The sequence below is a fragment of the Excalfactoria chinensis genome, chromosome 11 (genome assembly GCF_039878825.1).
Source record: "Excalfactoria chinensis isolate bCotChi1 chromosome 11, bCotChi1.hap2, whole genome shotgun sequence".
NCBI lineage: Eukaryota > Metazoa > Chordata > Aves > Galliformes > Phasianidae > Excalfactoria > Excalfactoria chinensis.
In genome coordinates, this window is record NC_092835.1 from 2784453 (window position 1) to 2811857 (window position 27405).

Genomic DNA, 27405 nt, shown 5'->3' on the forward strand with positions numbered 1-27405 from the left:
TACTGCAGATCGGTAACTCTGAAATGGCTCCCCAAGCAGTGAGAAATAACCTGAGTACAAAGGAACACCCTCTTGGGGCAGGTTCGTCTGCTCTTCCTCTTTCAGTGAGGTTGCATTTCTGCAGTGTACTCCATCCAAGGATCTCAGAGTGCTTCACGAGCCTCACAAAGCCTTTGCTGGGCACCGTCATCTCAGCATTGTGATGGGAAGGGGTCTGTGCTTGTGGGCTGACAGCTCAACGTGCTGTGCAAGAATAGGATTCCCCACTGCACTCTACACTTCAGTATGAGTCCATCTTAATGCCTCGAGAGCTGGCTGATGGATGTCCTTGGGCTTTACAGAAAGGAACATAAGCTCTATAGAAATCAAGGATCCTGCTTTCTAGCGATGTTCAGTTTAAACAAACACAGCACCAGTGACTGTGTGACTGTGCTTCAGGAACGTTTGAGGCTGTACAGTCATCTGCTGGGATTGTTTTAAGTAGTACTATGGTTAGAGGTGGCTTCTTGAGCTTACTGTTCCTCGTGGGTTTTGCCAGACCAATAGTCAAATGCAGAGCTCCTCGCTGCTGTCTCTTGAGTGGTTTTAGATGGATATTCCAGTAAGATAGAGGTTGCAAATGACTTGTGGATGGACTCCATTCTTCCTAAAGCTTAATTTGCAGCAGGAGAATTAGGAGTGTAATTACATTTTTAATAGGGATAGACCTTTCCATACTGATAATTCGATGCAGGCTGTACTCATTGCCAATTAACAGGAGCTGCATCAGCTGTTTGTTTTTATGATGACGGCGACCAGAGGCTTCAAAAGAATTGTGATCACAGGGAGCTAGGTGATACCAAATGCAAACAAGGCCTGCTCTGAGGAGCTTACAGTCTTGGTCGTACGGAGACGAGCATTAACCCCAATCACGTGTGAAATGAGGGTGAAATCAGTGGGATGAGCTGTGGGGTGACCCATGCTGAGGCTCCTGCTGCAGCTTGGTGCCCTCTGCTTTACTCACTGACAGGGAAGAGCGTGACCCCCAGGTCCGGTGGCAGGCAGGGGATTGCTGTGCTTTGCCTCTGCAAAAAGAAAGGACCCGGTTCACATTCTGCATGGCTCCCACATTGCTCCCAGCTTCTCCTTCTACCTCTCCCTATAAAATCTCCTGCTTGGGTATCATTGTCTGAGGTAAGAGCTGTGCTACGGCGCTGGGCCCTGCGCTAGAGCCTAGTTTATAGTCTTCGCTGCCTGTGCTTGTAGAAGGAGATGGAAGGGATGGTTCAGGAGATGCTGTGGGAGAGAAAAGAGACAGAATTAAAATGGACTTGGTTGTTGTTCGGTGAAGCAGTGACCAAATATAAAATCAGCAGACCATCCTATGAACCAAAGAGCAAAGGGGGGGGGAAGGGCAGTGGGGCATAGGGGAGCAATCCCAAGTTCAGGCATATCCTTCTTTGCAATGAGGCCCAGAGGGACTGATAGGCACATATCAGCTCTTTCCACTATTCTGCCCTTAGTAAATGCTTGCCCCTAATTGCTTTTTAATCCTTCCACCCTTAGAAGATAGCTCAACCTGCTGGCAGCTGGACTTCATTTACAGAACATAATGTTTCTCCATCAGCATCTCCCTAATTTCCCATGTGCAAGATGACCTTAAAAAAGAAAAAAAGCTAGAAAACACGGTGTAGAATTATATGGCTGAGAAACAGCAAAATATGCTGTAAGAAGTGTATGGTCATAACTTGCAGAAGGAAACTGTAAGACATGACTGCAGGGCAGCAGTAGCTGTGAATAGCATGGTCCATTTGATCCTACAGTGGATAAATGCTTTAACAAAGAGCCATTGCCTGGCAGCAGTATCCAGAGTGGTTAAAGGTGGGCATGTGATCATGTCGTATTTTGTTCTGGTTGACAGCAACCAAGATGCTTTATGCACCTCTTGCCACTGATAACTGTGTGAGTCTTCGTGGTGTTACCCAACACTGTCTATGTTCATATACACGCAGTCACCACTCTTCCAGGAGCATCTCAAAATCCTTCTGGTATTAATTCATTAGTGGCATTGAAAATCATGCCTTCTCTTTGGAAGGATGTCTCCAGACTTCATAGTAAAAGAAGTCAACAGAGGGGTGGTGTGGACTTAGATTCAGTGTGACGCTTAAATAGATCAATAAACCTAATTATGCCTTATTAATCCTTTCTCCCTCCCAGTCCCCTCATGACGCTGACACTAATAGCAAAAAAAAGAAGGGCACATACGGTCTGGGACAGCGTGAATCACAGAGCTCATGTTGCCTGGGAGGACGTGTCCTGGCAGCGGGTCCAGGTTGAGATTGGGAGGTGCTGGCTGGTACTGGACATCAACGGTAGTTCCTGCGATGTAATAGGGAAAAGAAAGACATTATTCTTCACATCATTACTGAGAAGTCAGATGGTCAGGCACATGGCTCTTTTTACAGGGAATATGGGAGACCTCTGTGGGTGGGGGTTAATGTCTTGGCTCCTCTTTGCTTCCTTCCTGCCCCTGCTCTCTGCTTTTAGTCTTTTTGCTCCCAAACGGTCGGGGTTTCAGCTAATAACCAATTGCATTGTTCATCTGTGTTTCACAATTACTGCTCTTATCAGGGTTTCCCATATAATTTTGTATATTACTAGCTAAAATATGTTGTCTCCCTGCAGCTTGCATCAATTTAGTAGGCTGCCTAAAAGTCAAGCTCCTGGCTGGTGTGGAGCACACAGAGTGTACCCACTCCTATAAGCTGTCCCTTGGTCACATTTCCAGAGATAGGCTTGAAGGGGACCCTTTGGGAATTGGACTTGAGTGAGAATGTCCCATGTTCAAGCTACAATTAAACCTGATCCTTCTCTTCCACTTGTCCTTACCAACATCCCCCAGAGAACAAAAATCTAGGCAGGAAGCCCCTTAAATGGCTTCATAATAAAACCCCTTTCTTAGCAGAGCTCCTACCTCCCAGCAGCATCTCCTGCAGCAAGCTGTCGATCCTTGCCACACCAAAGAGCTTGATGAACTGGACCTGCTCGATCATCTGCCAGGTGATGCTCTGCAAAGGGGGCAGCAGCAGGAGGATGTCGCTGAACCTGCCCCGGGAATCATATTGGCGGTCATTGATGTAGTCCTCCAGGTTAACCTGGACCTGGAAACGCATATTCTTCACCTTCCCAGGCTCGCTCAGGCCTTTGCAATCTAGGGAGGGGTGGAAGAAATGAAGTTAATTGATGACCCTTGTAGCCAAGAAGTGTTACTCTGGCAACTGTGCTCCAGGGAGGGAAAAGGCTGAGACAGAAGTGACTCTCCGACAATTATCCCTGTGTGCAGGTCTATCTGACAGATGTTCACTGTCACTGCTTCATATATCAGATGGAGAAGGCTATTTCAGTGCAAATAGAAAGAGATTAATTCAGATGGATGTATCTGGGTGTATAAGTGAATAGGGAGGATTTAGAGACTGATTTGTATTTGTCCTGCAAGCTGCTGAGACTTTCACCCATTCGCTTTGAGTTTCAATTGCTGTCACTAAATCTGTGCAGGTTTAGAGCTTATCTGTTTAAATACATGAGCTCTAGCACCAGGTTCTTCTCTTGATTTCCTGTCTCTGACCCACGGCCACTCTGTTTTCCATGGACTGCTGGTCCAGTTTTGCTTAATCAAGTAAATGTTCAAGGTATGTTAATGAGCATAATGTATAGTAGCTTTCCATTCTTGATTTTCCTTGCAACCTAAAGCAGAAATTTCTGGCTACTGGACCATTTCCTTCAGTCTACAAAGAACAGCCAAGCAATACATCCTAGGGATCATCATACCAAGAGATTAAATAAAGTGGTTAGCAAGTTATTGTTTGTCAATATGCAGCTCCATGGATAAGCCTACTTGTTAGCACGAATGAATTTTGCTTCCATAGAACTTGGCACTTTTTTCTTTCAGATGAAATCACGGTGCCTCACTGTTGCAATGATCTAAAGCTCAATTGAGATACCAATCAGCTAAGGAGGTAATTTGTCTAACAACACGATAATGCCATCCCTATACATCAGGTTTGCATCAGGCACTTTGGCAAGCCAAAGTTCATGATGTTTGTAGAACTCCTGTATCTTGATTTCAAATCAGAGACCATAGCAAAAAATGATTGATGGAAGATGGTAATCTAATTTTCCATGCTAGTGGATGCCAAACACAAAGGGGCGTTGCTCTCAGCTTGGAATTGTTCCTCCTTTTCTCCAAGCTACAGGGCAATACACCGAAAGCTGAATGTTCTACTGAGGGGACAGTGTGCTTGCTGTAGGCATTTGTCTGGGGTGAACCTGAGTGGGATGGTTGTAGAATGACAATATAGGGATGATACAAAGCAGGTTTTTCTTTGCTCCATGTTTCCCTGCTCTATTCTCCAACCTGGGCTGCCCAGCTCTGCCCTCACTGGTGCTGGCTGCCAGCAAGATCCATTAACAGACATTCTTGATGTTTCTGGGTACTCAGTGCCCTGAACCGTCCACAGTTCTCTGTGGTTTTTAATTCTCATCTCAGAACTCTGATGGGCGCTTCAAACTGCCGCTCAGCTGACTAATTCAGCTAATGCATAATTCAATATGAGCATATATGTCCTCGATAGGCATCTCTTTCATTTCAGATTAATGGGCTTTCCTGACGCCACCTACAGAAGGAGCAAAACTCCTCTGAATTCTGCTGAGACTTGCACATCTGGCTGGAGTTACTGCATGCTAAATAGCAAAGTGTTCAGGAATAGGGTGAAATGCAGAGCTGCTGCCAAGGGGTTTTCAGCCTGGCTATCAGAGTTGCTCTTAGGAATGCAACAGCAGAAGGAAGAGCTGTGTTTTCCCACCCACTGCCCTGTTTCCCATATCCTCTTATAACACAACATCTCCTTGAGCTCTGTGCTTGCCCCTGTAAGCAGGAAAGTCACATACCTGGATCAAAGAAGATGATGGCTTTAAGGCATGCGTACTCATTGTCATCTATCTGGATGTCCCTCAAAGGCTTCACCAGCTCATCTAAGATCCTGGTGGCCACACGAGCGATTTCTAGCTCTGGACAGTGCATTGGGATGATGAAGTCATTCCCTGGGGACAAGGGAGAAAATAAACATTGAATGCACTGCAGAAATGGTCTCCCCCATCAGTTACCCAGAACTGAGCTGCCAGATCCTACTGCCATGCAGAGCAGAGTTGCAGCAGAGATCTTCACACCCAGATTCACAATGGAGAAGCAAGGTGTGGATCTGAGTCTTTGGTCCTTAGTTTTGCACATATCAGTGCATTAATACCATACTCAGTTTTGTTCCATATTCTGCCCTGGTTTACAGTTTTCAGCACCCATGCCCAAATACCTCACTGTGCCCTGGCAACCTGCAGCAAAACCAAGACACAACTGTTTGAGATCCCACTTAATACTGAGGTTTTCCCAACCACAGTTTCAAAGCAGAAAGTACAGGTGTAGAAGATGATCATAGTGGTCTTTTCCAACCTTAATGACTCTACAAAAGGTCACATTGCATTTGCCTCTCCCTTTCTACTCTTCTCCAGAGGCCTCCTTGAGCACTTAATCCTGAGCCAGATGTGCAGTGACCCATCCAGGTCCTGTATGTGCAGATAATAAAAGCAGGAGTGCTTTCAGTACTTTACCTAATAACAGAAAGTCGGTGTAGGGTATGGACCGTTTGGCTACCCCAAGGAGAAGGTGTTCCCCTGCATGGGCTCTGAGCAAGGCGACCTGCAGACAGCACAGAAGAGAGAGGTCTTAATAGAACTTCAACTCAAAGAGCAGAAAAGGGGGATGGTTTGAGTTCTTAGGAAAGAAATGGCATTTCTACTCATCTACCAAGTTTCAGTAAAGGGGAAAACTGGCTCCCTGTGCACAGCGGAGTGATCAGTTTTGTATTTTGGGGGCTTTTAGGCTACAGAACTTGTTGCCTTTGTCCTTTGTTATTCTTTATCTCTTGCTAGTTTATTGCTCTGCATAGTAATATACTGATGCCAGATTTCCCCATTGCAAAGTATGGCCGAGAATGAGCACGGAAAGCAGCAGCACTGCAGGGAAAGGTGTTTGCCCATCACCTGGTCATCCAACGGCAGCTCGCAGAATGCAGGGATGTACTTGGCCCACTCTACCAGCACCAGCAGCTGCTGCTTCATGGACTCACACACATCATTGATGGTCGCCACTTTCTTCATTGCTATATCTGCGCTGTGCACGGGGCTCAGTGGCAAATACTAGAAGAGAAGCAAGGCACACCCAGATCAGCGCAATACCACTCAAAGTAGTTACCCCCGCGCTCTTGCCTGTATCTTTCCCCCGTAGCAATGGCTGCACATTTCTTCCCCAGGCAAAGCACCACGAGGTGGTGCTCGGTCCCAGCACCACGTCCCATCCCTGCCTCCTTCACTGTCTGTTCCGTGTCCCCGTTCTGACAGCACTGGGGCTCACAGCAAACCAGCAGGATGCACAAAATGCACACCCCCCATCCCCCCCCGTCCCCCCGGCCCCCCCAGAGGTGTGTGTCTGGGACGAAACCCACCCACTTTGATCTCTAAAGAGCTGCATGGTGGGGAGAGAGTTAAAATGTAATGATTTTTGCAAAGGAAATGGATGCATTGTTGCATGTAATCTGCAACATCTGGACCTTATGCCTCTGTGGCGAGAGGCGATTTGCATAATAATTTAAAGGACACTCAGGGCGAAATTCGTTGTGAAACCAGAAAGCAATCAGCATCTGCTTAAGACAGCAATTTTTTTCTCCCTGGTAAAAAATAAAAGGAGTAACAAATAAAAGATGTAAGTGACCAAAATGGGAACATTTCATTCTAGCCAGGAGGACACTTTGTGCAGCAATGAGGGCTGAACTTCTGCCTGAACTTCGGGGAGATTTTGGGGTGCAGCAATAATTGAGGTGGGGAGCAGAGGGGACCTGGGGCATCCCTCAGAAGTGCAGCTCTGAATCTCACATCCCAAAGGCAGTGTTTTGTAGCGGGGTTGTCCCTGAGCCTCCTACCTGCTGTGCCATTGCTTCAGCCTGGGTGAGCACACTGATGGACAGCGAGCCATTGTCTTCATAGCTGCTCCTGCGGATGCTGATCCTGTCGCGCTCATTCTGCACCGCTGCAACGAGAGCCAGAGAACAGGAGAACTCTCCTCATTAAAGAAGCTCAGAAGATAAGAAACTTCTTCGGTTCAACCCATTGCTCCCCATTAAAGCCATCCTCTCGGCCCTGCTCACCCCATTGCTTCCATCTGAGGTTCCCTTCAGGTTGGATATTAGGAAAGATTTCATCTCTTGAAAGAGCAGTGATGCACCTGTACAGGCTGCCCAGGGAGGTGGAGTGATTGCCATCCCTGGAGATGTCCCAGAGCCATGGAGATGTGGCACTGAGGGACACGGTTATGGGTGTGATGGGGTGGGTTGGGGTTGGCTGGGGGATCTTGGAGATCTTTTCCAGTCTTAATGTGATTCTTTGTTCAGGGCACATTTCTTCAGGTGGAGGAGCCGTGGGCACCATTTCCCACATGGGATGGGAAGCTGCCTGGTTTATGGGCTTCTTTTGTCAGCTCAGGTCAAACCTCTTATCTGTGTTCCTAACCGGTCCCTGATGAGAGGCCAACAAAGTGAAAGGGCAGAAAACAGGCAGCAGCAGCAGCAAAATCAATATTTCCCATGATGGGTAGAAACCTGCTGTTTGTTTTCCAGGATCTGGCATTCAGCTTTGCTGGTAGTTGAACAGGGTGGGCTGGACACGGGGCTGCCAGGACTGAGACACCAGAGCCATTTGGGGGTTCTACACCTCAAAGCCACCTTTGGTAGAGTCCATTTGGAAGAGGTACTCTGCACACACATGTAACAGTGGAGCCTCTTCAGTCTGAGGCAGTTAAAAGGTGATTTGAAGAAAGATGAGTGGTTACTGGAAATACATCCATAAGCCACAGTTAACCTTTAGAACAGATTAACCCTTCACAGCATTTTTTTTCTATACACCAGACAGCATCCAGCTTTGAACAGAAAGAAGCCAACCCAAAGACAACCCTTTCCTATCTCTCACAACTGGCTCCATAGCAGATGCTCTCCTTGGAATGAATAGGATCTTTTTACCCACTCCCAAGACAAGATAATTCTCCCTTATTAATCGGTCAACACAATGACATAGGTCCCACAAACCTCTCCTTCTCCCCTATGACAGACTCCTTTAAGAGCCTCCAGCTTGTTATTCTTCTGGTGGCTTTTATGGCACATATTTCAGTGCTTTCCTCATGCCCTGATAAGCTCAATCTCAAGTGTAAGTGGATGTTCTGGCTGAGTTTCTCAAGGTGATTTGGGCGTTGTCACTGAAAGTACCCAAGATGCTGTGGAATTAGATACAAAAGGGAGTTAATGTTTTACCTGCCACAAAAATAATTTATTGCTATGTGGTAATTATATTGCCATAATTATTGTGCTTGTAAAAGGGAAGGGGTAGGTCACAGTGGTGAGGCATCGCTGTGCAGAAGGTGCTCTGGCTTGGATGTGATCTTGGCTTTGCTGACAGTAAGAAAGGACTAAAACTCCACTATTTCCATTATTTACCCAGCAAGCCTCACTCCCCATCCTTTTTCTCTCATACTGTCCTCAATTCACTGCTCTGGTTTCCAAAGCCAATGAATGGAAAGACCTGGATCAGGCTCATGGCTGAGGGACCACACATAGCTCACAGAATTATAAAATCATTCAGGTTGCAGAAGACCACCAAGATCCCCAACCCAACACCAACCCAACCCCACCATGCCCTCAGTGCCACATTTCCATGGTGCTGGAACACCTCCAGGGATGGTGACTCTGCCACCTCCCTGGGCAGCCGGTGCCAATGCCTAATCTCTCATCCATAGAGTATTTTTTCCTAATATCCAACCACGATGCACACAACACACATGGCTCTGCTCCATGACCCCAAATAGCTCAGGATCCCTGCAGGCAGATGGGTGCCAGGGATGAGAAGAACCCCTGCAACCCCACACAAGGAGACGTCAGTGGGAAAATGTCCCTGTGATGCTGTTGGCCGGGGATAGCGTGTCTCTGACCTCGGCTTCTCCCCAGGGAACTTGGAGGGAGGGCAGAATGATGCCCGCATCTCCCTCCAAGGAATTCACCACATGTTCCAGCCTGTGGGAAGCAGATGAGAAAACAAACATCTCCTCCATCTGACGTTTCCATACTCAGAGCAACCCTGGGCCTTTCTGCCATGAGCACACTGAGGATGCTGGCGTGAGGAGTGCTCGCTGCGGCTCTTGGGCAAACAGCGGTGTGTTTGTGGGATTGCAACAATCCCACGTTTCCCAAACATTTTGTCCTTGCTGCCTTGCCACATCGGTACAGAGCACGTGACAAGGAACCTCTGGAGAATCCAATACATATAGGCACAGGCACTGATTTGAAGGGAATAGCAGCAAACCAGTAACTTTCCATAGGAACTGCAGATATTAAAGCTCTCCTTTGCCACCTGCCTACATGGGAGATGCCATAACCACTCTGCTAAACAATCTCTAATGCCAATTGGACTGGAATTGTGCTAATAAATGAGCAGCATACAAGGGGACAGCAGGAGGAGGAGCTCTGAGTATCCCATTGGAGCTCAGAGTGTGCTCATCTCTGCTGACAGATTCACTCCTTCTTGCTGCCGGATTAATTTCTATGCACAAAACATTTCTTTTCCCCATACTATCTTGTAGGGGTGGCATATTTTATTTGCACATAAAAGCCAATGGTACGTGAACATTTAATCCTTTCACATGCTGAGGGATGGTTTATGGCCGTCGCAGTGCTAGGGAGGTCCTTTACCTTTTCCATCTCCCTTTGCAATGTCTGCAGTCCTAGAATTCTACAGGTTAGTAGAAAAGACGTGCAAACACAAAAAGGTATGAAGTGCAAACAAAACCATCCTATAAACCTGTCTGATCTAACAAGAATAAATAAATAGCTTCAGATCCTCCCACTGTGCAGTGGTAGCAATCATTCTTTTTTACTTCTGCATAAAACCAGAGGAGCTCATGTACATTCATAAATTTCTTTAAAGGGGACAAGAGGTTAAATATTAACCTCTTTCTTCACCAGCAAACTGCATCCTGACAGTGCGGTGTTGGACATTTCAAAAGGCACCAAGGTTATTAGCTCAGCTCCACGTGAGCAGGACGGCGGGGCTCATTTGAGAAATCACAGCCTACTAATTTGTTCAAGGTTGAGCATGGTGACAAATAGCTGCTAAAAATAGGTTTTTTTTTGGGGGGGGGTGTTTAATATCAGGTGCACACCTCGTTCATAGATGGTTTGCTGGCCAAAAACCTGTCTGGTAGTATTGTGTGAAACAATAGAGATCGAACCTTCTTCTGTGCAAAGAAAAGGAAGTAGAGAGAGCAACCAGAAAAGACATGAAAGGGATGGAGATGTCAGAGCACACATCTGCTGCCCCATGGCACTGCCCTGACCTTCACCGCACAGCAAGAGAAAGGGAGCAGATCTGCAACTATCTGAGATCTGGAGAGCATTCTAGCAAGTCTTTTCCTCACAGTTTGTCCCAACTTCAATGAGTGTTTACTTCTTAAAGTGAGTTATTGATACGAAAAAATGTGATAGGGGTAGGAGTGTTCCTAAGTGAGCTAATTTCTAGGAAATCTGGGGACTGTTTTCCACAAGACTCATGTGTTGGCCCTTCTTTACTCTCGCTGGTGACGGCGGGACCTGGATCCATTCTCATGGCACAAGCAGTGGCTGGATATTTTGGGTGTTCCTTTGCCAAAATTTCTCACTAGAGGTATCGGGCTCAAGTGTGGGAGAGCTTTTCAAGAAGCAGATTCAAATTCAGAGTGCTCAGACAGCCATGCACCTACCCCTATATAGAGGTCAAGCTTTAGCATCATACATCTTCTCTTTTGGGCAGAAACTGCCATTCCACCACTAATATCCAATCTCTTATCCAATAGAGTTGTTTCCAACATAGAAACAAGGAGAAAAAATATTCATAAGTGTCACATCATGTCTTACAACATGAAAGAAGATCAAAAAAGAAGAAAAATCACACTGGGTCCAAAGCTCCAGCTTATCCATTAGTTCTGCCAGGCTGAGGATATGTAGAGAACAGCAAGTTTTCCAGTGCTGCACACCACGCCATGAAGCAGCAGGTCAGCATAGAACCAGCCACATAGAACCAGGCAAAGTGACACAACCCCCACCGCCACACCCCAGGTGTATTGTCACACCCAGGCTGGGAAAAGAATCGTTTCCATCTTTTTTCCCCCTCTGTGGTGAATAAATAGTGCTGTTACCACACCCTGGAAAGTCTGATTGCTGTTACGTGAGCTGGTTGAAAAATGATGTGCCAGAGAACAAGTGTCAAAGTGCTGCGCGCCAGCACTGGGACAACTTGACACACTGAGTGTGGGTGTCGTGGACCTGGCACAAATTGGTGCATACCACTGGAACAATTCTATAAACACTTTTATCATCCCGATGCTGCTCTATCCCAAGACACAGCTTCTCTTCTTTCCCTTATCCTTCACGGTGCTGTTTAATATTAATCCAGAACCAACCTAAAGCAAACAACGGCGTTCTTTTTGTACACACAATTGTGCAAGAAAATTTCTTTCAGGGTTCTGCACACGTGTTTTGGATACAGCTCTGGTCAGCTCGGCTAATTCCTACTAAGCAGTTGCTCAAGGTGCTTTAAAACCTTCTGTACCAGACACATGAGCAGTTTGTAAGCACGCACTGACCATGCACTCATAAAATAAGTTTCAAGGAATGTGGCGATGTGGAACTTGGAATGAGTCATCACGCATTGAGCTGCAATCAATAACGAAGGAATGAGCCAAGGTTTTATAACTTTTACCATAAAACCAATAAAAATCACGCTTCAAATGAAAGATTGGAGCTGATAACCAGATTTCAGCCTTCCCAAACTGTGGAGTTTGCTGCACTGGTGATTGTCTCAGTCCTCATCTAGAACTGAGAGCAGCTTTGGTTGGTTAATATTACTTTGAGGATTCCATCTTTTCCCAGCTGTGTATTTACTCCATTTCTCCTAAACGAAACCAGCAGGCATTTCAGCCACATCCATGACCTATCCCAAATTGCAAGACACCCCGTTCTCCAGGAAAACAGATGGTCAGGGATTTGGAAAGAGGTTCTTGTCATCACTGGTGAAACCTTATGAATTACCAGAAACGAGTGAAACATTTCCCACTGGTTTCTGTGGAATTGTGATTTCAGCCTTTAGGTAAGGGGCGAATTTGGTGGCAATCCCTCTCCCAGTATTGAATCACCTAAAGAGAGAAGCCTCCCGGCATGTGTGGATATTGGCACAAGACTATAGCTGAAATTCCCATCTGAAGAGATGGAAAATTAGGTTTTCAGGTGCAACAAGAACCCTCTCACTGAGAAACACAGCAGCAGCTCAGATGAGAGCTGCTGCTTCCTTCCACCACCTCCCACAGATGAAGCAAGGCCAGAGACAGCAGCAGGTGGTTCTGAGCAGCCTCCTCACACCTACCTTCCTTCTTCATGCCGGCTCTGAAGCATTTCTTCAGCCTGCAGTACCTGCACTGGTTCCTCTTGTCTTTGTCTATCACACACTGTCGGCTGAACCTGGAAGGAGATGGGAAAGATGGAACAACATGGCTTGTGCCCTGCTCACCCTGAGCAGCCCCAATCCCAGGACTCACTAAGGAGCCAAAGGCTTTGCAGGGAATGGGTGGAACCAGTTCTGGCTTGGACCCACTCCCCATCTTCCCACTGCCAGCATTTCAGACCACCTATCCCATAAGGACTATGATAGTTTTGGCTGTTGAAGTGTGATGGTGACACAACTTGGGCTGGTGGATGGCCAAGTGGGGGTCTCCATCTCCCACTTTCAGATGGTTATCAGGTATCCAGCTTGGACCAGCTTGTTAACACTGTCTTACTTTGCAGAGAATAAATGCACTATGGCCTACGAACACTTTTGTGTCTATAGTCTGCTTTTGAGGTAAGTGGCCTCCACGTTCCTCTTCATCTCAACAGGAGATGATAGAGAAACATCCCAGTGATGGCCTGTGTAGGACAGGCCACTATGGGTGAAGGGATCAAGAGGAATCTGTTGCGCAGGAAGGAGGCACTGCGGGTTGTTCCGGGGACATCATTAGGTTGTAAAAGCTGAGGCACATTCCCAGGCTGGTAAAAAGCCAAAGGTACAAAAGCCCAAAGACTTTCCAAGGAATTCAAGTCTGTGATAAACAACAGAGCTTTGAGCTGGGCTAAATACAGCACGGCTCACCAAATAAGGATTCACAGACAGGCGAGCATTTACCATTTGCTTGGCTTACACACTGCAACTCCCCAGGCTGCCAAATGTCACAGTGATTCATCGATTCACAGGGAGGGGCAACAATTATACTCCCAGGAGAGAAAGAGCCAAATTTCAAAGAAATCAATAGTAGCTATTCAATCCTCCTGACAGGATCCCACATTGCATGGGATGGGCCCCGTGAAGGTGGAGGCTGATATCAGATTGAGTGTCTTTTGTGGCTGCTGTAACCTGGACTGATAAGTATCCCAAAAGCATTCTGACAAAAAGAGCAACTTGCATTACAAAAAAATATGGAACTCCTTTAAAGGAGGAAGAACTCTGGAACAGAAAGAAAACTTCCAGGTTTTAATTACAGATTAAAAGGTTGAGGGTGGGTTCAAATTTTTTTCTCTTCCTCCTGTGCTAAAATAAACACCATTTTTTTTTTTTCCAAGGCCAACCTAGATAGCTGCTTTATAATTTATAGCATCCTCCTGGAAAACAAATCTCTCCAATGTATACCTACGTGCCAAAGTGGCTGTGAATCATCACTGGTCCATGCTACATTCTCAGAATAATTGTAAAATTATCAGAGATATGTCAGTTTAATGGGTCTGAAAACAAAGATGGAGAAGCTGTGGTGACTCTGGAAGTGATGGGTTCTTGGATTCTTTTTGCTTTCCTATTGTTACCAGGAAAAACAAGACTTTGACAAGAAATCTCTGAAGCTTTGGTTCTTTTTCCCCTTTGGGTTTCCCTTGCTGGTTTGTGGTGAGGTTGTGGTGTCACCCCACATCCAGAGGCCGTATGCTTACACAAGCCTCACGACCCTAAGTCTCCCCTGATTCATACCATGATGGCATGAACTCAGAAAACAGACTGCACAGTGTCATAAAAGGTGCCAGCGCCCAAGATAAGATAGGACATCATAGCTTACTCCTTAGCTCCCTATCTTCTGACCACAAGCTAAACTGCAACATTATTGTCAGCATTCACATCACAGTAATTCAACACAGGGGATGGGGGGGCCTCGTTGTACAACTTGATCGCCACCCCACTTACTTACAGTATCAATAAATGGCATTTAAATCTCATAGAGTGAGCAGGTACCTGCAGGAATACACGTGGTTCTTGCGAACGCTCCTCCTGAAGAAGCCTTTGCAGCCATCACAGCTGGACGCCCCGTAGTGTTTGCCCGTTGCCCGGTCCCCACAGATGGAGCAAAGGGAACCAATGCCGTTGTTGAGCAGGTTGGTGTTGGCTGATTCAGCTGCGATGGTCTCTGCGGGCATTGAACAGCGCCCATTAGCCTCCTCTGTGATGGAAACCAGAATCAACAGACAGCAGGTTGGTTTTTGACAGATGAATCATGCACTGAGCCTGCCCCATACCTGCATGTGCACACACTGTACGTGTTGCTGATGAAACCTCCAGACGGAAGCCATGCTGTTCTCAGCCCCAGTTGGTATTAGCTCACTTGGCTTTGTGTCTGGATACCGGTATTTCTCTTAGCCTCAGTGAGCAGGGAGACTTCAAGGCATATAATGCAGTGTGCTCATGAGAACTGAACAGCTACTGCTACTTTTCTTGACAATAAAGTATATAGAATCATGTGAATTGGAAGAGATCTTTAAAAGCCATCTGGTCCAACTCCCATGCAATGAAAAGGGACACCTACAGCTCCATCAGGTGCCCAGAGCCCCATTCAGCCTGACCTTGGGTGTCTTCAAGGATGGGGCACCCACCACATCTTTGGGCAAATTCTTCCAGTGCTTCACCACTCGTACTGTAGAAACCTTTTTCCCTGTATCCTATCTAAAACTCCCCTCTTTTAGTCTGAAACCACTTCCCCTTGTCTGATCACAACAGACCCTGCTAAAGAGTTTGTCTCCTCCTTTCTTACAGCTCCTTTAGATACTGAAAAGCCACTCTCAGGTCTTCCTGGAGCCTTCTTTCTCCAGGTTGAAGAGAAGGCTCTGGGGAGACCAGATGCAGAGAAACCTTATCTGGATGTGAGATATATGCTGTTGAGGGCTGGAGAGCCATCTCCCCAATTAGACACCTGAAGAACATGGTCAAAAGCCTGCACCACAAAAAGCAATGGAAGAAAAACATTGTTAGCTTGAATAAATAGAAAGCAGAGAAGAGACAGAAGAAACAGGAAAGTTGAGCTACTTCATGCACACAATAGAGGTGAAAGAAAGACACTTTGGGGTCACCTCTGCAGCTGGGAGAGAGAGACAGAAGCACAGACAAGAGTCACTTTAGTTACCCTAAATATGGTTCTTCCTCTGCTTTGCCCACTGAAGGGGGACATTACATTCCACTGGTTCCAGAGGAGCGCAGGAGGATTGACCTTCTAAATCTGGCACCTAAAATTATGTCATATGAATGCCCACTGTTTGCACCCACTCATTTGGGGCAGGAATAGCTCTGCCTGGGCTGTGTGTATACACTGCTGAAAGTTCCCCTTTAAACTTCTCCCTTGGCCTTAACCACCAGACTCACTGCCCTCTGAATCCTCCCCTAATTCGAGGCAGAGCTTGGGTGAAAAAAAAAGAGACCTGAGAAGATGCAGATGACAGTGTTTACATCTAGCTGAGAGAAGGAATGTTTATGGAGTCTGTCCTGACCTAAGCACTCACTGCAGGAGGGTTCTGTGAATTTATCACTCCTCTGGGAGTGCATTCTTTGCTCCAGAGGAGCCGATCTTGTGCTACAGTGACCTAAGCAAGGCTCTGGGACAAGAGAGCTGGGCAGAAAGGAGAACAGCTCAGCTGATGTTGTATTGAACAATGAGAAAAATGAGAAAATTACTTGAAGGGCAGGAATTGGTACTTGATGTGGGCAGTCTAGAGAATGTTTTCTAATGCATAATGCATAAAAACATCTTTGGGTTATCCTCGTGCAACTTATGTATAAATACACAGCAAGAGAATGCTATTTTTGTATGTAAACACACATCAAAAATGTATAGCAAAAGTATTTACTATGCAACAAAGATTGTAATAAAAAGCCCCCTCAAAAAGCCAATAAGGCTTGATTATGATGATGATGATTATTATTATTATTAATGGGAGTTTTGTTAGCTAAGGCTGAGTTGGAGACATTTTTAGCCAAGACTTCACAAGTGCAAAAGTTATATTTCTTTTTGCATCCTCAGAAAGACCTTTTCATCTCTATTTCACCTTCTAACACACAGGTGAGCAAGCGAGTAGGTTGGAGTGAGATGGGAGCAACACAAGACTTAAAAATGACAACACTGAAATAATTCTTAGGTTGTAATGACAGGAACTGCGATTTCCCTGTTCCCATAACCCATAACCCATGTGCCATGTGCCATTCATTAGTAGGTAAGTGCAGACAGAGTCCATGTCAGAAGGGTTTAATGGGAATTCAAATCGATTTTTTGGATTTTTTTAAATTGATCTATAATTAATATTGATTTGATAACTCGGTCTTCAGTAAGCTGTACTGGAATACTCCTTCAAAGGTAGCTGTACTGCTAAACGTTTGTGCATCTGTTGCTTCATCTGTTATTTTTTTTGAAGGAATATATGAACAAAAACAAATACACTGAATGTGCTGGATTCTGTTAAAAAAAAATTGCATAACAGAAATAAAGATAAGAAAGCCAATTTTCTCCTCGCTACACCCATGCTTTCTCTGCTGGCTTCAGAGGAATCGAGCCAAGGTCATGCAATTTGGTTCTCAAATAGACTCTTCATTCTTCAGTTGGTTCCAGATTGCAAAATGATGCTGGAAAAGCATTTGCTCACCAGAAAAGGTTGTTGTTTTTGTACCCTGTATGGGTGTAAGACATGTGAGAAACTGTGTTAAGTAAGAAAATCATATTCTGGCCTTAAACTGGGTACTACTGGAGGCATAGCCAGCAGCTCTGAGTAGGAGAGGGCCTATGGAGCCAAATTTTGCTTTCCTTTGTACCTGTGAAACCACAAACAAGGCCATAGACTACAATTCTGTTGGGTGGCTGTATGTTCAGGCAGACTCATAGGTAATAGTTCAGTCCCTACTAGGTGTCCACATGTCCTGTCCAGCTGAGCTGGATGAGAATAGAAATTTTAAAAGATAAAAGAAAGCCACAAGCTGGCATGCACATGTTATTTGCAATGACTAATTTTAATTACAAAATCCAGTTAATCATCAGTTCCTAACAAGAAGCAGCTCAGAAAAACAGAAAGGACACAAACAATATTGCGTACATCCAGTAACTTTTGTTGGGGTTTTCAATCCTACTCAGTATTTGGGGAATGTCTGGCTTTTTCCAAAACTAATCACTACTAAGAAAGGTTGAGGAAAGCCAGGACCCATGTTATCACTGCTGCTTTCCTGTGAAATCAGCTGAAAACTGTAGGTTGTTTCCTTGAGCCCAAATTGACACAAGCCAAGGAGCTGCACAGCACATCATGGAATATATTGTACCTCTCCAGAGGTGTTGCTGCCTGGCATTCAGCACTGAGATGAACAAATGTAGCTGGTCATCTGAACCAAGCTTGCGATTATTCTCACCACCCAGGGGAGAGATGCTCAGAAATGAATCAGTTATAGATGTTCATTGCTGTGATACAACAGAATGACTCCTAACCCACTCTAACACAGTATCTCTGAAATTTCTACTGGCAAGGTGTGGATGAGGATATTCTCCAAGCAAAGGCCATAACTCATCTTGCCACTGGTTGGGTCCTGAGCTGAGCTGAAGAACTGTGGTTGTGACCAGACTCCTCATTAAGATTATCCCTGAAGTTTCAGCTGCATGTCTTTTGTGAGATATGGATTGTGGGAAGCTGTGCTTCCCTTCTATGCACCCAGAAATACAAGCCAGTCTTAGTTCATGGTTCTGATACCCATCATATGCATTTCCTAATGGACAAATGTTCTTAATTGTTTTTTTCATGCTTTGAGCTGAGTCAGGGAGCAGTGGGGTCGGGAACTGGGTTTTACCAACAAGGTTCAGTGTGGTGTTTGAGTGCTGAGAAAGGAAAATGAGCACAGCAGTGGGAGAAAATGTTCACCGCCACTTCACTAAAGATTTAGTGCAATATTTTAATATTGCTTCATTTTTTATGCAAGATGACAACTCTGACAAGAGCATAAGGAAATGGATATTAGCAGCACATAAAAAACAAGTGAGAATATGGCTTGCAGTGACAGCCAAGGTAAAGGAAACAAGTTTGTACCAAATGGGACAATTTCTGCAGTTACAACCCCTGTTTTATAAAGGAAAGAAAGGATCAACATTGATTTTCAGTGACTTCCTTTTGCTTTTCTTTCTATTTAAAACAGATAGTTTTTTAAACTTTCCCTCTATTCCCATCATGGATTCTACCCTTCATTTTGAACTTCTGTTTGGCAAATTATGACATGCCTAGGGGTGGAAAAACCAAACTGTATCTAGGCACATCTCAGAACTGTAACCTCCTGAATCAGAAAAGCTTAGCCGACAAATCACTCCACATCATCAATCAACACCAAGTTTTGATGAAATAACATTCCAAAGAAGAAAAGAGTTGTTTTTAAAAACAAATTGCCTTATTTGAAAACAAACTATTTTTCACTTTCACATCACTCAGAATGTAAGCAATGGTTCTGATACCACTAAGGTTCCTGCGGCACTCCATCCTGATCAAGTTTATATGCACAATAAAATTGCAGTCCAGTTTAGTAAAGGAAATACGGAATAATTTCACACACTGAGGTAGATTTGGTTTAAAACAAACCCATTACATTTTTAAAATGATGTAAAAGGAGACTATCTCTTGATTCTAACAGTTCTAAAATGTTTCTGAATCTCTATGAACTTTAGTTTTGAGTTATCTACAGGAGATGACTTGGTTGGTTAGCAGTGTATTTCCAAGCATGGACATCTGAGGTCTTTTTTCAAGTTATTTTCACAAACTGTAGAAGAGGACACTTACCCAAGACAAACAAGCTAATTTCAAAACTGCTAGTTCCTGAGAGAACCAGTTACTCATTAACAGCTAAACAAACAACCCAACACTGATCTAGATAAACTTCAGAAAGACTCAGCCTGTCAGTTCTACTGAATGAAAAAACATAAAGATCCCCTCGCAGGTTTTGGTAGTTAACTTGCAAAAATATACTGAATATTGAGGAAATTTATACCACTCTAAAAAGTAAAAAGTATCTTGCTGTTCAGATAAAGTGAGATATCTGCGTTAAATGTCATTTATGTAGTAGGGTGGTGTCTCAAAACCTTTCCACAAAAGTAAGAAATAAGATCTCTATCTGGCAAAAAATAAAGGAGAGAGAGAGAAAAAATACTAAGAAGAATGATCCTATTTGGGGACAGAAAGAACTTTTCTTGAAGTTAATTGTCAATTCAAAATTCTTCGGGCCTTTTAACTTCATTTTTCTCCTGACATATTCCATGTCCCACTATAATAATTAGAAGCATTTTATGTTGTAGATAATAGCCCTTTAGAAATGTTAATTATTTTTTGATGAGGAGTCAACTAATGAGAAAATGTGAGACCATAAAAATCCCATCTCCATTTCACTAAGCTTCTTAGCAAGTTAAATGAAATATTGCCAAAACTCTCCAAAGGCATCGCTAACATTAGAATCTCAATTACATTATCGGTTTTATGCTGCATGACTTAAATGTCCTCTGCTTTTCAGGCAGTGAACGATTAATGTCATAGAATAGTATTTTCTTTAATTTAGAATGCCTTTGACTGTTCAGATCCCAAATATCACACGATATGCTCTAATTCTGTGAACAAAGTGAAAGTTCTTCTATATAAAACTTAATGAATCCCAGTCACATTTTTCATGTGCCCTAAAAGCTTATAGACAACCTTGATACCAAGCTAAAAAACAAGTCAAGTAATCCTCTGAATACTGCTTCTCCATCTATGTACCTATGAACAAGTTATATCAGACACGCGGTGTATTGTGTGAATAGCCATGCAGATGGTATCTTTTTTTCCCAATAGTTAAATATGAACCTAAGCCATATATAGGAGTGAAACATAAATTTTAAGGCAGAAATATTGATAATAACTTTTTGTATTAGTCACTTAGGGAGACAAATGCACAGTATGCCATCAAGAGCTCCACTGGCACTTGCAATATCTTGTGGGCTCTTCAGGACATGATGCTTCGCACACCAAGGACGGGAATAACCCCAAAAGGACTAGGAAGTGAAGCCGTCCCATTTCAAACCAAATATAGCTGCCGATGCAACTGAAGTTGGAAGGTCAGCCGCTTAAATACTGCCTCTTCACCCTTTGCCCCACACCTCCTACCTGCCTGCCCTAGGCTTTCAGCTTTTTAACAAAGGCGGTAGAGGTTATTATAGAGGAAGCGAACAGAAATCTCACCAGTGTTGTTTGGAAGAACCCGGAGGTTTTCAAATTCTAGCATGGTATAAGAGGAGTCCAAGGAGTCGACGTAATCTGGCATATCCATGTCCATGATGGACTGACACAGCTTCATTATTACTTGTCAACTGCAAGAGAAGCAGCAAAAACAGCCCTACTGTCAATCACGGCCAAGTTTTCCTCTGCAAAGAGAGACACCCCAGCCCTTTCCGTGACAAATCATTACCCAGCTCTGCCCACAGTCCCCTCCCCATGCCAGCAGAGAAGGGACGAAACCTTTCCTTCTTGCTCACAGTCCCCTCCCTTCCCGGGATGCATCTGCGCTCTCAGTCCTGATAATATGGCATAGATAAGGCCTAGACTCAAACGACTTGGATTGCATCTTTGGGTCAATACAGCCCAGTTTATGGCCGTTCCTGAGCAAACATTTTGAAAAGGGCTGCAGAGAGGCGTTCACATATTCACTGCTTTTCCTGTGCCACTGCAATGTCACCTTGCTTGGCTACCAGCCCTTGGGAAAAGATCAAGTGATGTCACTTGAAGCTGCTGAAGCCAAGAGTCAGTGCCACCACTGGCTGACAACCGTTAAGATAGATCGGTGTTCAGAGCTCGAGGCATTGCCAAGAGAACATGGATCACATCCCAAGGTACGACTGGAAGGGGAAAATAAGGGATCATTACAGCCGGATGCATGCTTTCACCCTGCCCCACAAACAGAGGAGAGGTAATTTCTCCCACCAGTCCTGTTTCTCCATCCTCCTGGCTCCAGGCAGCCCGATTTCTCAGAACTCCCACTGAGCTGCAGTTGCAAGTTGCTGGGGCAGAAGATTTCATGTGATGGCAAATGATGGAAATGGAAAAGGCTGGAAAGAACCAGGCAGACTCCCTCACAGATGTGTGGTGCTTCATTTCACGTTGACTTATGTTTTCCTTTCCTTGGGAAAGGCCCGTGTTATGGAAGTACAAGTCCAGCTTTTCCCCAGAGACTGTGCTGTTGGGTTTTTAACTTACCAAATTATGCATAAAAGTTTAATTCTCTGTGAGATGTAGCACAAAGGACTGGAAATAAAACATGGCCATGAATTTCCTCCAGAACTGTACCTTGAGGTGGCTGGTTTACTTCTGGTTTCATCCTCCAGATGCCTTCCTGGACCTTACAGTTCCCTCTCCAGTGACGTTGTTGTGTGTCAGAGAGCCCTTCCTTTCCATGAGCTGTTCTGTGAGATCCAGTTCAACATCCTGTTGAATTTAGAGAAAAGAAGTCTTGAGAAACAGGGAAATGCGTTGCCAGAAAAAAGAGGTTGCCAGACGGCCTGAACTCTCACTGAACCACAGCTCAGGGCGGCCCCGTGTATCCTAGCAAACTCCAAATAGCAAGAAATATGCCAAAATTGAGTTTTTAAATGTATTAAATACACACAAATTGATTTTATCTACACAGTCTTCATTTTACATGTGGGCAGTCAAGGTTTGTCCACATCCTGGCGACTTACAGTAGACTTTGCAATGGGTTAACTCTAGATGGGCTTTTCCCCTATAAAGATTGGGTGCAGGAACACTTACCTTTCCTTTCTTATCATTTCTGGGGCATAAAATAATTTAATGTGCCATAGATTTTTTTTTCCTTCTTTCCTTTTTTAAGTACGTGTTGTAACCAGTGGTGCACAAATGACTCCTTGGTTAGATAAGACGTTATGTTTTTATCCTTGGACTATGTCCCCAGGCTTTCAGTAATGCCAGCATCAGCTAAGTTAGCATCTGATTAGTCGTTCTTGCCTCTTATTCAATGTCGTTCTTGATTATACCTACTAATTTGGCACATCTTTTTGAACTGAGCTATAGGCACAATCCTGCCTGATTCTCAGCACTCTGCTACCATTGCAGCCAAGAAAGGAGACTCAGATTCCTGCAGGTCTGGTGGGCTTTGAATGGGTTACTCACCATTGAAATAGTTATATATGCATTCACCATACTTTCAGGCATCTAAGACGCAGAGAGAGGATGTTGGGGCTCCTACCTTGATATCAACAGTTGGTAGGTTTAGAAATGCCTCAATGTTCTCAATTTTTCAGTACGAAGATACAGAGTTAAGGCTCTTTTCCAAAGAAAGCTTGGCAGTGAGGATGTGCTTAAGCACTTTTTGTTCTGGGAACAAGAAAAGGGCGCTGGGAAAGAGAAAAGGTTATAGATCACAGTTATAGATTCACAGTTTGGGACCAGACTCTCAATGTCACAGCCATGCTGATAATCAGGACTGACTTTGTTATGGAGGGTGGTGTTGGAGTGATTCAATGCCACTTTTCTATCCACTGCGAACAGATGTCAGCACCCTGTTCCAAACCACACCACCAGCCCTGAAGAATACTGAAACTTTGCTGAGGGGTGAGCAGCTGCTTCTTTTTCCTCTCCTCATTTTCTTGCTTCACTTTCTGAGTTAAGGCTGCTATCAATACAAGGCCAGGACTGAGTTTAATTGTATGATATGCACGGCAGCAAGGACAGAGGGCAAGCTCTAGCAAACACATGGTCGCCATGAGACAACACACTTATTCCTAGGCAGAAAATCAGATACCTTTGGGAGAGCTTATAAGACAAGATGAAGTACAGAAGAAAGTAAGAAATCCTGGGCTAATGAGGTAAGAATACAAACTAACAAGAACACTCTGTCAGAAGCAGCCTTTCTTTGGCAAGGTAAGCACTGGGAGATGTGTGTAGACTTTTAGCTTAAAAGTTTGAGAGTTTTCTGCCTTTGTTCTTAGAAACACATTGAAAACCACTATCACTAATTTCTCCACTTGAAAAGTGGCAATCATTATATTCTCTCCTTCCCTTTCAAGGGTTTGTGAGTATGAATTCACCAACACTTGGGTGGTTCTCCAATACCAGAAATGATGGTAGGTGTAATGTTACATATCTGGAGACAGGGTGACTGGGCACAAACAACAACTGAAAGACTGAAGCCAGTAAGGCTTCTTCTCTGACTAAAGTATAATTAGAACCAGCATGCTGCTGGGATTGTAAACAGTGTGAAATCATATCATTAGCATATAATTACAAGTTCACACATGACAAATTCATCCAGACCAGATGTCTGCTAGATCGGTTCCCTCCTTTCTTATGGTATATGACAGCACGTCTTACTTGTGGTACAGTTAACACGAGATACAGTAGAATTTCTCTTGACTTGTATCCTTGCACTTACATAATAAGCATTTCTTATTATGATGAACAGTTTCATGGCACTGACTTTTTTACTGTATAGTGAGGGGCTGCTTTTCCAAAAATCATCAAGGTAACTTAATCACAGTGTGTTTAAAAATCTGGACAGCAGATACCCTGGGACTGTCAGTGTCACCACAGCCTAAACTGAAAGTTGCAGGGATGAACAGACCATAGAGGATGCTCACAAGGTTTAAAGTTGACAGTTATTGGGATGGGGTTGCTGTTTTCTTATTCTTTCAACACATTTGGAGGAGGATGTGCAGAGTCTCCCCAAGATTTCCCTCCTTCACAGTGCACATTTTCACTCCTCATTTGGGAATGATGGGCTCTACACAGCCCAATGGGCAGGTCACTCACTTCTCAAGACAATCTCTGAATGCTGTAGCCCCCAGTTAATACTATTTGCTTAGAAGTTAATGGTAACCAGCCAAGAAACCTACACATTCACCCAGAAAAAGTTTGCCAGAACCCTCATAAATTTGGGGCTTGGCTTGGGGGCCATTTTACATTAACATTCATTTCATCCCCTGCCAGAAACCCATGGACATGACAGAGATCCTTTGATGTCCAAACCCAATAAATTTGGGGTTGTTTAGAGTCAGACCACATTTCTAGAGTAGGGCCAATGGTCAGCCAATGAGTCACATCCTGTGGTAGTGAACAAAGCCTGAGTTAGGGCATATACTTTTCTTCAAAACGACTTGATAGCATCTACAGGAAGGATGGCATTCACCAACCAGCCCTATTCAAGTCCCCATGATGGACCTAGATGTGATGGACAATGCTGTGATGAACATAAGATAACATCACACATCATGTAGGAGGATGCCTTCTCCGAAGGAGGAACACTGACATGGAAGGCATCAATTGTGGGGTAAAATGGAAAGGTAAGCAAACTTTGATCACTATGCTAAAACAATTCCTTTAGGATCTTTTTTTTTTTTTTTTTTTTTTTTTTTTTTTTTTTTAAAGACCTGTCTGTGTTTGGATGCACTTATGGATTCTGGTTCTTATAAACCATCAAGCATACATCACAAACACTCCGCTGCCAGACAGGTCAGTGGATTCATGGAATTCCCAATTATTTCTATGACGTACTAACTGTCCAATGCAGATGAAACCTGAGCTGGATTTGGGAAATAAATCTGAGATGTTTCATATTCTTTCAGCAAACAAAGGTTAACTTCTTGGTAGTTTGTTCTTTCCAAGTTCATATCACTTTCATTCTTGGCTATGGTGCATTTGGCCAACTCCAGAACTTCAGAAGTGCTAAGTACTCATTTAGATATCTAAATGAAACAATCTGACCTTCGGATCTGTTGAGAAACTCCCACTGGGAATAAAGACTGGATCTGCAGATGTCTTCACGTAGCCACAGGCCATTTGTATCTTGGAAATAAATCTCCTGTTTTGGACACTTGAGTAAAATCAGATTTCACAGCCTACACGGAGTATCCTGGACTGTACCTACCTTTACAAACCTGTCTCTTTCTGGCGAACACATCACAGAAAACATTTGATACCTCCATGCAGCAGATTGAATTCCTGTTCTTCTGCAGTTTCTTTCAGAAGATAAAGTCACAAAAGATGAATTCGCTCCTGACAACAGAGAACATAGAATGATTAAGGCTGGAAAAAGTCACAAAGACCATCTAGTCCAACCATCAAACCATCGTCACCATGCTCACTAGCCGTGTCATTCTGTGCTACATCTATCTTTTCCTTAAAGACCTCCAAGACCCCACCACCTCCCTGAGCAGCCTGTTCCAGTACCTCACCACAGCCATACAGTGCACGCAGCCATCGTGAACTAGGCTGGATTCCTTGGTTGTGGGTGATGTTGGCCTCTGACTAAAGCAAATACACAAGCCTGAACCAGGGTTGACGGCAGGAGAGAGGAGCCAGGCATAGAGAGGCAACATTACCTAATCTGCTGCTGCTCAGAGTAGGCATGGGACTCATCTGGAGCGTGCTGCTGCCTGTGGACAAGGTTTTGGCTTTACTTGCTGAAAACGGCATGCCATTAGTCAGGAGTAACCAGCCCTGAAAAGTGTATTTGCTATGACTCCCATCTCCCCTGCGAACGACATTCCTGCTGCTTCGAGCTTTTTCAGTTGCAGTGTTGACACTTCTTCAGATCTGTCATTAGCTCAGCTGAAGGGAAAACAGAAACGCTATTCAGGCCCCAGACCCAAAGTGGGAGGTTAGGAGTGCAAATTCTCACTTCACACTGAAAGCACGATGAGTGTTTTATGTTACTGTTGCTCTTTCTATTTTAGGGGATGCCTTTATTATTCTATGAGACCTTTCCTGCCATGTAAAGCAATTTTCAATGTAATCCAACAAATTAATGTTATTAAAATTAAATTTTTCACATTTCCAAGAATTAGTCTTAAAGTTCTTAAAGTTTCCTGCACCTTATAGATATCTACCTCTGTTTTTGAAGGTGTATAGCTGTTTTGATGGTTTTCTTCTGTATCTTAAGACTTCTGTGATGAAATCTAGAGCCAGCTCTACCACCACGAGGATTCAAATCTCCCCCTAGATTCACTTTTCCTGGTTGTAAGTTGCTGACTCCATCTACATACTACGTTTTCGTTACATTGGACAACAATCAATAGAGTTTTGCTGAGTTCAAGAGAAGAGTCAAGAACATGAGCCAACCTGTGCTGTGTTCATGTGAATCATCGTCTGTGTTCCAGTAAATACAGGAGCTGAAAGCAAGTCACCTACCTGAGAAATCATGCAGCATTTCAGCGAAGTGGTTTTGGTTTCTGTTCATGGTCTCCAGATTTTCTAGCTTTGTCATTTTGCAGGCAAATTAATAGTTCAGAACAAACGTGGAATTCCTCCAAATTACTCCTTTCCATGCTCTTTCATAAGAAAACACTCAGCAACATCATTTTTCCTGTTTGTGATTCTTGTTTCCCCCTTCCCTTTACATTTTTTACTACCTCACCCATCTAAGAGCAACATTACGTTTTTGGGGGGGAGTAAGGGAAAATCCGGGAGTGCTAATGGATAATATCAAAGAGAAGGGAAAAAATAAAAATGAGACAAATCATTATAAAATATAGTTTAACCTAGAAAAGTGGACAACAGGAGCAGACCATATTTTTAAAACAAAATGAGGAAACCCAATGGTCCCTAGAAATCAATGTCTCTCTCCCCTCTATGGCCACGCATCCAGAAGTAGTCATTATAAACCATTCATCTCAGATGGACATTGAAATACAGGAGGCTGTAATTATCAACATACATTTAATTTAGCAGTGTCATTCAGAAGCGTATCCTTCACAAACCAAACCTCTGGGAAATACTGCTGGCAGTCCAGTTAATACTGGAAAGAAATGCTGGTGTCTACTGAGTGCATATTTGTAACTGTACAACCTCTGGACTACTCCAGTGTACCCACTCACTCTATTGAACCCACAACCCTACAACCCATGAGGGCTCTTTCTTATTTCATAGAATTATAGAATTATTTGAGTTGGAAGGGACATTTAAGGGTCATCTAGTCCAA

The 27405-nt window shown here is 44.1% G+C and overlaps 1 protein-coding gene across 1 annotated transcript; it reads right to left on the reverse strand.

Annotated features, from left to right (window-relative positions):
* Positions 1-685: 685 nt before the first annotated feature.
* Positions 686-22782, reverse strand: LOC140257332 (hepatocyte nuclear factor 4-beta-like). Its single transcript, XM_072346564.1, has 12 exons — positions 22678-22782; positions 21762-21899; positions 20661-20788; positions 14407-14578; positions 12523-12617; positions 7008-7114; positions 6073-6228; positions 5641-5728; positions 4927-5079; positions 2954-3190; positions 2245-2358; positions 686-1275 (listed from the first exon to the last, which is right to left on the reverse strand). Exons 3-12 carry the CDS (start codon positions 20773-20775, stop codon positions 1139-1141), a joined length of 1374 nt encoding a protein of 457 aa, XP_072202665.1. The 5' UTR covers positions 20776-20788; positions 21762-21899; positions 22678-22782; the 3' UTR covers positions 686-1138.
* Positions 22783-27405: the final 4623 nt, after the last annotated feature.